We start from the raw sequence: 11261 nt of genomic DNA on the forward strand, positions 1-11261 counted from the left end.
TATTTCTAAGCCACCAGACTTAGAAAAGTCTTTTCATTAGTTGGCTGTGCCAATGAACAAAGAGTGGTTTTAAAAATTTGCATAAACCAGTTCTCAAGTCATGTTGCTTGCTGAAAGTTGGATTTTGTACACTTTCCAGAACCAGAAATATATGCCACACAACAACATGCAGACTACCACAACATCTTCAGGACACAATAACTTCTTCCCCCACCCTCTGTACCCTTTTTTACATGTGCTGGAAGCCACTCAGCAAACTGCATGAATTATTTGAACGGCATGTGTTTTTAATGCAAATTGCTAACAATCACAACATTAAAAAAAGGTTTTATAACACATACTCCTCAAAATCTGCATGTTGGCTTTGATAAGACAAGTAGACAATCCACAAGGTAGAAAGATCAAGCAAATACTCCTTTAGGTAGAACCCATACACTATTTGATTGATTCATACTACTTGAAAAGAGTTTAATATAACCTGACAGTGTCTGAAGTTCCCTTATCCTCTGGATTTCTTGACCGACTAGAGCACCTACTCTGTAACTGTGACTGAGGCAGGACTGAAAACCAAAGACGCGTGTTTCAACATTCATCACAAAGATGAAAATGCCATAGCCTTCCCTCTGATCTACAACAACCACCATAGATACCATCACCTGTAGATCATACTAACATATGCATGTTGGTTCATGGCTTTGTTTTAGGGTTCCTGGGGTTTTTCAGCACAGATCGGGAGTAGTATCGGTTTAATATATGAATAATTTATTCTTTATTTCAGCAATTTAACATTTCTAAAGAAGCAGCAGAACTATACCGAAATTAAAACTCTGAACTATTTCACAAACATTTCTCTGTGGCTCTGTACAGAAAGCTTGCTAGCATTCTGGAACTCAAATCTACTGCAAAAATAATGAATACAGACTACACACTCTTCTAAACAAAAAAGAAAAAAATCACATCCAATCCACATGCTTCACTGAAATACAGACAAAACCTTTTCTGCACAAACACACTGAATATTTACTTTAGAAAAGATCCTCTGTCCTCTCAGGGTATCTAATAAGGACTGACCAGTATGTATGTGCCACCTTCACTTTTGCATTGTGAAAGCAGCAGCCAGAGTTTGAAGTTTTGTGATTTGCATGGCTACAAAAGTCCCAGGGAAAGAGAATGGCTCCTTTAGTACAGAATCCCACTAATGACTTGGGGACCTCCAGCACTTCGTGGGTGTAAGCACCAAACCACAGGCAGGTGCAGAAGTCTCTGTTGGGTGGAGATTGCCATCAGGAAGGAGGGAACAAAGCCTATGGCAAAGAAAGTTTAAGGTATATTTTAAGGAAAAAAAAAAAGTTTAAAAATGCTTTGGATACCTTCAAATCCTCTGTATGTTTCTATGAGGGGACAGAAGGGAAGTGGAATGCAGAGGACAGAAGTGACATGCAGGAAGAAGCTGGGCAGAACAAGGAAGGCTCTGAGCTTGAATCAGTGAACAGCTCAGATACTGGCACCAGGCAGGTACAATCTTCAAGCCGTATGCAAAGCAACAGAGGTATCCTGACAAAAAGGCGCACTGGTTTTATAGCTTTAGGCTTTTAAATGCTAAAGGTTCAATAGGATAGAAAAGGGCAGAATGGGAGACAGCGGGAAGGGCGACTACTAACAGTAAAGGCAGGAAACGCAGTGGAGAGGGCAGAAGACACACTGGTCTCCTCTCACATGCTTTAAGTTCTCACAGATTCTGACACAGAGATTGCCTGGGACATTCCTTACTGGTGCTATTAGCAACTACATATACTCAAGCATCTGGCCACTACTTTCACAACAAAGGCACCATGGGGAGCAGCACCGCAAAATTATACATGACCCTGTATCTTTAGCATCTCAACTGCCAGCACTCCTACATACAACATCTATAAAGAAATAAAATGAGAAGATTTGGTTACAAGAAAAAGAGACCTGTGAAGGCCAGAGCAGCATTGCTCTTCACTTAAATCTAAAAGTCTGTTTATAAGACAAGATCATCAAACATGGTAGTACCTTTGCAAGAAAATTTGTCTTGCTCATTAGATGTAGCAGAGCTAGCTTTATCTAACCCATTTGAGCTGCACACACAATATAGTTGGTGTATCACCCATGTTGTCTCAATCTAACTGCAATAAAATTGACATGCCAAAGGTGAGGCTCTCCCTGAAGTGAGCCTTTTTTGCCTGATCACACCCCATGTTATGATGTGGGAACAACAACAAAGATGTACATCTCCAAGGATCCAACACCCCTCCCTCAACATTTTATTGCACCAGTTGCAACAGAGGCAAGGCACAAGAACGACTTTGCTGTGGAGATTATCAGTGGCAATACACACCATGGATGTAAGCTGGAGATAAGACCAACTCCCAGTGCCATTAGTTCTGTAATTCCACGCCCTGACAGCTGAAGAGGTTGTGAAGTTCAGCCCTTGGCCTATCTGGCAGAGGCATTCCTACTAACAGGGCTCAAAGGTAATAGAACAGCAGGTACTGGTTATAGCTACTCCCAAAGGGCACACTGAGAGCTGAATGGACGTACACTTTGCATTTGACTCAGAGGCCGCAGTGATACCAAATGTGACATCCTGGAAGGGCGAGAGATGCCACCTGGCAACATCAACTTGGCCGCTCACTCTGGCACTGAGCACTGCCTGTATTAAAATGCGCCTTCATCGGAAGGGCCAACACCTTGCTCCTCAACCTAGAATTAAAACAGACATTTAAAACTACCGGTGGCATGCTTGAGTAACACTGTATCTTCATGATATTTGGATTATTAGACTGCTTATTAGCCACCGGTTCAGAATTACTCTTACCATCAAATAAACAAGCAACTAAGAAGTTACCCCTGGTTGGTAAACCTCTTGCTAATACTTTGCCGAAGCTTCCAGTGGCGATAGAGGTTGGGGGTTCCCGTGAGGTAAAGCCCGGTTCCAACGTTTGTTCTGAGGGTACCAGTGCACCCTCCTAAATTCCCACTTTTTTAAAGGGTACCTGCGGGAACGAAGCCGGACTACAGAGGCCCTTTGGCTTGAAGGTTAACACGCACCTGATGGGCCGTTACCATTTACGCAAAACCACCAGAAGAGATACCCAGCAGCGGCGACACCGCTCCGTCCACAACCCGCCCACACCGGCCGAGCCCCGCCAGCGCCGGCCACGGAGCCGGGCCCCGCAGCGCCGAGGTGCGCACCTGACTGCGCACCGACACCCCCCGGCCGGTGAGGCCGCGCCCGGGGCCGAACGGGCACCCGCCGCGCAGCCCGGCAGAACCCGGCGTTGGCGAGAGCGGCGCCCCCGGGGCTGCAAGCCCTGCCCGCCGCGCCTGAGGGGCCCTGCGCGTCGCCCCGCCGCCCGGGAGCGGCGCCCGCCTGTCACCCCCCGCCCCCCGCAGAGCTGCCGGCCGCCGCCAGCGGGACGTGAGGAGAATTGAAGCGAAAGCCGCCCCGCCGCCACCGGGTAGGGAAGAATTAAGGTAAACGGGAGGGCGGGGAAGCCCCTCACGGGCGGCTCGGCCCGCCGCCGCCGCCGCCCTCCCCGCGCCCCGCCGCCGCTCACCGCCTTTATCCTTGCCGTACATGTGCCCGGCCACCTGGTGCGACAGCGGCACGCAGCCGTTCAGCCCCCGCCGCCGGCCCCCCGCCGCCGCCGCGGGGCCCGCGGAGGCGCCGAGCGCCGGCTGGGCCGCGGCCTCCTCCGCCTCGCCGCGCCCGCCGCCCGCGCAGCGCCCGCACCCGCCCTCGGGGCGCCCCGCCGCGGGCGGCGCCGGCCGCGGGGGCTCCGTGGCCATTTCCCGGGGGTGCGCGGGGGGCGGCGGGAGGAGAGGGGCGGCCGCGCGGCGGCGGCGGCGGGCGGGCCTCAGCGGGCGCTGCGTGCCGGGACGCGGGCGGCGAGGACCCGCGGCTCCATCACCCCCGCGCCGCGCCGCTCCGCGCCGCCCACCCCGCCGCTGAGGCAGCGACTGGCCGCGGCGCCGCCCCGCCCCGGACGTGGCTCCGCCTCCGCCGCCCGGCCCGGCCCGGCCCGGCCCGCGGTGGGGCGGGGGGCCCGGCCGCCGTTGAGGGGGCGGGGGCGGCGGCGGCGGCGGCGGCGCGGGGGTAGGCCGCGCCCGGGCGCCGGCGCCTCGGCGAGGCCGGGGCGGGCAGCGCCTGCGTCCGTCGGCCGGCTGCGGCGGCAGCGGGGCCTAGCGCCCGCTAAACCGACCCCGGCCGTGCGAGGGAGCGGTGACACCCCCCGTGGGCACCCCCACCGCCGCCCCGGCCCGCCGCCAGCCAGCGGGGCAGCGTGCGCCCCTCGGCTGTGCTGGGAGAGCTGCCGCCGGGCGCGCCCAGAGCCGGGTGGTGGCGGGCGGGGGCCGTGCCCCCTCCGCTGGGTCTGGGCGGCCAGAAATGCGCCCGAGCTCCGCTCCGGCTGTCCCGGTTCGCCGCCATCCCGCGGTTTGTGTGTGTTCTCTCCAGCAGATCAGAGGGAGCACAAGCCAGAGCGGACCGAGCGTGGGGACGGTGTCGGGCCCTTACAGTGGGTACGGACCTTTAAAGCCGCTTAAAACAGCGCCTTAGCAAAGGCTTTCTAGGCGCGGGTGTTGTACTGGAGGTGGGCGCACATAGCCTGACACCAGATCAGAATTGGACAAGGGATTAATCTCTAATACGAATTTTAACTCCCCGTGGGTGGAGGAAGGTATGCACAAGGCCCTTCGTTCACTCACAGGACCCCAAAGCCTGGCTAGGAGGCTTCATTAACATTTCTTTTCACTGGGGCAGGTATCAGCTCTATTTGTCGGCCTGTAATTACTGGCTTCTCTTTTTGCTGTTTCTTTCCTTTATAGAGCTAGGTGGACTCAGTGAATATTAGATCTGCACTTTTGCCATGGTATCTGCTAGTGTCAAGTCATGTTTAACATTAGTAGGATGCAGAATGGGAAAATGAGGCTGGAGGTAGGAAAATGAATTTTAGCAGATATATGACATTCCCTCAGGTTTTATAAAACTGGGCTGACGTGTATCAAGAATCAGCACTGACATTAAAGGAACAACAATGCAGTGAGCTCAGCTATTACTTGCAGCCTCTTCCCCGTCCCATAGTAGGGAGATGTGGCAGGTGGTTGGGAGAACTGGATGGGATCTGGGGGATTTACTGGTGAAAGTAAAGTATCAAGGGAACAGGAATGTCACAGGGAAAATTAGAGTATTGAGGAGTGAGAGGAAGGAGCATAGCATATAAATTATCAAAGTAAGTTTCATTAGTTCATTGTTCATGGAACACTTTGTTTCATTCTCTTAATTGGGTAACATGGGGAAGACAGTAGTAACAACTCAGAAAGATCCCTTCTGAAGTAACAAGGCTGGTCAGAAAACTTAACGTTTCTCCCTCACAAATATCCCCTTCTCAACAGTCGTTACTGTCCAGCCCTAAAGATTAGGAGTCAGATGGCTGCAAGCATAAACTCCTCTCTTCAGTTCCCCAATGGTGAATTTTCCCAGGGGGGTGCTGACACAGGAGAGAATACCACAGATCGGTCAAGCCTTGCACACAAAAAAATTACTGAGCAGTATAGTGAAAAAAAAAGCACAAGTGGTACGTGTCTGGCAGAGAGAAGGTTCCTGGTCTCAGCAGCAGCAGCTGCTGCAAGGTTCGGATGCCAGCTTGAACCTTGCGGAAAGATATTCCCCCCTCCAGAGATGTGAGACACTTCGGCTGATCTGGGTCTAAACACAGAGAGAAAAACGTAGATGGCATTTCAGACCTGCATGAGTGCCTGTATAACACTGCAATCTACCTGAACTCGAAATCTTGGTGGAAAGAAGAAGGGAATTAAAAGGCAAAAAATTGGAATTTAAAGACTATTCAAGTACCTAGTCCTGAATGGCATCTAGATATCCTTAGAGCTAACAGAATTGGGCCTGGAAGGATTTAAAAGAAATAACGAAAGCATGAGTAATTGGAATAAGTAAAGACTGCCTACTTCCTTTTCCCTGATACTGCTTTAGTCAGATTTATGCACATAGAAATCAACCAACATGCAACTATCCTCTGCTCATTCATTCCACCCTCACACTTCAGCACAGGGAGTTCACTAATCTTATCTGGGAACTTCCCCTAAAACAAAACGAGCTAAACCGAGAGAATACCAGAAATTACAAATAATTAATATCACCACAGAGTGTGATACTGTAAGAGTTTGTGCTGAAAGCTGAACGTACCCCAAAGAAACTTCTTATCTCCAGGCTGTGCAATTGCACTGGAAGAGAAAGCGAAAGTGGCTGCTAACAGCTGCTGAAGGGGCAGGTGGTTGGGACACCTCACCCCCACCCACCCAAACAAAATTAATTTGGCAAAATTATGCTTAATTCTGGATTACTCTTTCTCTCTGTTGCTGGAAATCAGTCTTACCTCTCTCACTCTGATGAAAATGCAAAGACTGACAATGCCTACAAAATGTTACGCACGTGTTTGTTTTGCACAAACTGCTTTGTGCTGCAAGAGGATGTCTCGCCAGCAGATTGCAGAGCTCCCCTGAACTGAGTGAGGATTACAAAATGAATCATTTTACGCTGAGATAAAGCCCTTTTTCAAACACAACAGCTAGTTAATAACTTAACTGCAAGACACACGGTAGTTTAGTACAGGAAAAAAGCTCCTCCTTCAGTGGAAGTACAGGGGGACATTAGGTAAACAGATTAGTGGGGCTGGGTCTTGGCCAAAATATCAGTACTGTAGAGGTATGCTGACCACAAGCACTGCTGGATTTTCACTGTCCCTTTGCGTGGTTTACAGCCACTTCTTCCCCATCTCGCCAAAACCAGTTCCTCTGCTGGAGCCGTGTCATCTGCATGAGGTCTGTGTGAGAGACGTGGATCCTGCTGCCCGTGCAGCCACTTCCTGCAGCAGGCAGCTGCGCTTGTGTAGCTTCTGCTGGCCATACAGATTGCAATAGAGTTGACCTGGGCCATACCTGTGGTCCTGATCAGAAATGTTGATCAGCAAAAGCAATAATTTGCTGGGTGGGTGAGAACATCTGCAGTGGTGCTTCTGCAGGCAGGAGGGCCTGTCCTGCTCATTTGGCATTACAGCAGGTGTTGCAGTTCTTTTTCCTTGCCATTTCACAGCAGAAGTGTTGCTGTATCGTGTCCTCTAAAAATAGCTCAGGGCTTTTAATCTTTCGTTAAGTTCACAGAAGTTCTGTGCTGTCTTTTTTGTTCTTGTTAAGTAAAGGAAAATCTAAACTACTCTTGTGTGTTGTAGCTGTAAGACTCAACAGTGCTATCCTGCTTTCTTTTCTAGCTGCTGCCTTGTCACGTAGGCATCAGGTCCCGCAATGATTAATATTTTATTTGGCTTTGACTGATGCAAAGTCTTTGACACTACTCTCCTCCCTGGCAACCAGGGTACATCTGGGGTTTTCCAGGATGAAAACAAAGGGATGGTGTCAAAAGCCAACGTACACTCTCTGGAGATAATACAGTACATTTCAAAAATGACTGTGAGGTTAATTCATGGCAGTTGTGTATTTTCTGGATCACCTTTTCTATAAACAGAACCGCAGCTGTAAATTTGGGGAGGTCTGTTTTGTATTAGAAAGCTAATTTCATTTCAACATTTCCTTTCTTCCTCAGCATCCTTCGATTTTATTTTTTTATTGGCAATTAAAGAAACTAATCACAGAATTTGGAGGAAAGGTTCATTTTTGGACTGAGAGGAGGTTGAGGGGTGGGAAGCAAATAGAAGGACTTTGGTGGTGGAGAGGAGCCAGCAGTGGGTGTTTGCCGAGACTGGTTTTATTCAGCATCTTCATTCACGACCTGTAGATGGGAGTGTGCACAAAGTCTCCAGGTCCGTGGATACTCCTGACCTTAGGGCAGTCAAATGCCATGCTGATGGCAAATAAGTCCTGCAGGCTCTGACAAAACTGAATAAAAGAGACAATGTTGTCATAGGTCCTTCAATGTGGAGAACCGTAAGGTATCACATGTAGAAGGAAATAACCCAAACCAAAGGTCTTTGATACTGATCCTGGAACTGGTGTCACAGCTCAGGAAAGAGATCCTGAAGTCATTTTTGACCGTTGTCTGAGATCATCAGCTTGATGCATGTCTGCAGCCAAAAAAAGCCAACAAAATGTTGGGCAACATCAGGAAGCGCATTGAGAGAAAGTCAAAAGGCATAATTTTGCTGCTATGTGTAGCCTCAGCGTGCCATGTATTGAGTCCAGCTTCCATGCCTGGTCTCTCACAGAGAATAGGAACATACCATTAATTAAGCGGTGCAGAAGATGGAATTAAACTGATGATTTGTGGAGAGTCTGAACAAATGAAACATATTTTCGCTGCCTCCAGCCCTAGCAAATGGCAGTGAGAGGTGTATGCGTTGACATCCTTGATCAAGAAGTTGTGCATCTTTCTGAAATAGAGGCATTAGATCAAAGTCTTTAGTACCTTCTCCTGATCTCATGGCTTACAGGTAGATAAAGATTACTCCCTTTGTCTTTCTAAACAAATATTTTCCAAGTATGGTATCGTATCTCTATCAGGGGGTTGCTCAGGGTTTACAAATGCATGATGGCATTTTACCAGTCACATCCTAATACTTTAGGTTAACCCTCATACTTGATTTAAGATGACTAATATGCCAAGAGGCTTATTTAAAATGCCTCTTTGTCTTTCCCTAGAGGCTACTTACATTGCCTCCACCTGCAGTAAAATTAAACACCTATTTATTGACTAAACCCACGGCCAACTGGCATTAAAAAAAGTCTCTTCTATTAAACGGTATTCTACTGCCAAGATATATCTGCAAAATAACAGATTTTCAACCCTTAAAAAGTAATTTAACCTGCACACATTGGAGCCAAGAATGAGATTGAAAGAGCAGGATCACACTGTTTGAAAAGAGCAACAAATTTAATAATTACTGAAGTGAAAGTCTGTTCTGGCCGTTGTTTTGGTACCCAAGACTCCAGCAAGAGCCCTGGTGGTGAACAGACAGTGCATCTTGACCACATCTTAACCATGTATGGTGATATTTGCCAGCTGTAGAAAAATATTTGAGAAAAGTTACAGTGTCAGTAACCTTATCATTCATTTTGCTTTCTTTCTGTTGCTGGCTGACTTAACTGAATGGCACAAACATTCCAGCTACTGATCAGATCCTTGCAAAAATCCTGAATTTTGAATGCTTCACACATTAACGCTATAATTTCTGGCATGCTCAGGAAGCTCCTCTTTTATTCTACGGACTTCTCCCAGAGAGCAGAAGGCTTTTTTTTTTTTTTTTGTATAAATGTGCCATGCATTCGAAAACACCAAAAGAAAACTGCAGTCTGCATAACAAAAAGGGTGCAGAGCAGAGTGGATTAAGGGCAGTGCAATGTCAAATTGGAGAGGAGGGATGGTTCAGACTTCAGCTAGGAAAAAAATAACAAGAGAAATGATCTCTCTGTGCTTACATGAGGTGTATGCAACTGCTGTGTATCAAGGAAAACAGAAGTTACTTGAGAACCCAAATAAATACTTTCTTACCAGTCCAAACTGCACATGAGAAAGTTGGACTGAGATCTGCTTCACTACAGTTACATAAACCCACTGTGATTTTACTGCCTTCAGGGAGTATACTGGTAAATACTCCTTCTATATATTATAACGGCACATCTAATTAAACAGTTTACAAAGGTGGGCATGGAGGAACACCGGACTGCTAACAGGGGACCCACAGCATGAGCGTGCCTTGCTTTCTGACCAGTACTGTGGGATTTCACGAACAGTTAGGAAGAAAAACCACAGTAACAGAAGACTGCTTGAGGCACATAACCCCTTTGGCTCCAAGGAGTTTGGAATAATAGGACTGCTTAGTCCCAGAGCTAATGAACAGCCATTTTTTAGACCTTGTGCTTAGCTCTATTAAGAGGTATAATGAAAAGCAACACATCAGTTTCTGCAATTGGGTTTATTCCTTTTTGCTACCACCTGGAACAATGTTACATGGTGTTTTCTAGCTTCTCCCATCTGCCATTTCATTTCTTCTTTTTCACCTTCTTGTTTCTCTCCACACATTTGATGTATTTATTTTTATGTTATTTAGTTTTTATTCAGCTCCTCTCTGCATTAGCCGCAGGATTAGGCAGCCTGGAAATCATCATGCCAGAGAAATGCTCTACGCTCTGCAGTCAGTGCAGCTGCACCACCACTATAGTAGAAAACAAGCAGCAGATAGCTTCAAGTAGCAGCCTCTAGTACCCATCCTAAATTAATGACGGCTCTAGGAAAATGATTGTCTCCTGCCAGTGCAGAAAAGCCACTCATGAATGTGGGAAAACCAGGGCAGCACAAGCCTGGGTGCAGAAAGCAACTGGGGGAATGGGTATCCAACACTGCTGGGCTTAATGTGTACCCGCAACAATGGAAAAAGCGTTTGGTCTGCCCAGGCTGAAATACAGCACTGATGGACTCAGCCTGCTGGCAGCAGTGTTGGGGCATCCCCTCCCTGCCCACACGCTATAGGGAGATGGTGCTCTTCTGCCTAATCCAGCCAGGGCTCGGCATGGGTTTGGTCAGCCTTGAAGCTTCAGGAGTTGAAACAAACAACAAATTTAGCAAGACTTCCTTCCATGTTCAGAACGGCTAAAGAGAAGCCAGCTGACAAGGTTTCTTTGCAACACCAACATTTAGTTTCATGCCTACGTTCTTATCCTTCCTACTATACAATGTTCTTCTGTTACTGGAACAACTGTGATACAGCAGTGACTCACATTTCTATGTCTTTATCTAGCTGTATTACACTGAAAGGAAAATGCCGCTCCAACTGCTGTGCAACTGTGCAAATCTGTGCACCAGAACAAGGTCCAAACTGCAACAACACGGTGACAATTTTAGTAGGGCTTGTGATCAGCTGTGCAGCTGGCTGTTGGGGAAAGAGCAATACAACTCCTAGATTTAAAGCGCATAAGCCTCTGTGCACAAACAGCTTAGTCCCAAATACATTTATGCAGCACTTGCAGATGCCTGGGCTCAGGCAGACAGCAATGCTGCTGAAAAAAAACCCAGATACATAAGTATATGCATATTAAAAAACCCCCTTAAAATCAGCGTTGCCCAGATCACGGAATATCCATTGCACAGTGTCTATTTCCTCCTAGTGGAGCAGCATGTGACTGCAGTGCTGAAATTATGCCGTGAGATTAACGATGCTTGAATTAACTGTGGAGAAAATACCTGTAATTTACAGCCATCTCCTCTTCAA

General features: G+C 47.9%; 1 protein-coding gene across 1 annotated transcript in view; it reads right to left on the reverse strand.

The window, feature by feature from the left end:
- Positions 1–3831, reverse strand: part of IPMK (inositol polyphosphate multikinase) — a 40392-nt gene extending 36561 nt beyond the window's left edge. The window contains exon 1 of the mRNA XM_040605376.1: positions 3585–3831. Within this exon, the coding sequence (XP_040461310.1) occupies positions 3585–3816 (232 nt within the window). The 5' untranslated portion in view covers positions 3817–3831. The remainder of the gene's footprint in view (positions 1–3584) is intronic.
- Between the last annotated feature and the right edge of the window lie 7430 nt (positions 3832–11261).

The sequence above is a fragment of the Falco naumanni genome, chromosome 9 (assembly GCF_017639655.2).
Source record: "Falco naumanni isolate bFalNau1 chromosome 9, bFalNau1.pat, whole genome shotgun sequence".
Taxonomy (NCBI): Eukaryota; Metazoa; Chordata; class Aves; order Falconiformes; family Falconidae; genus Falco; species Falco naumanni.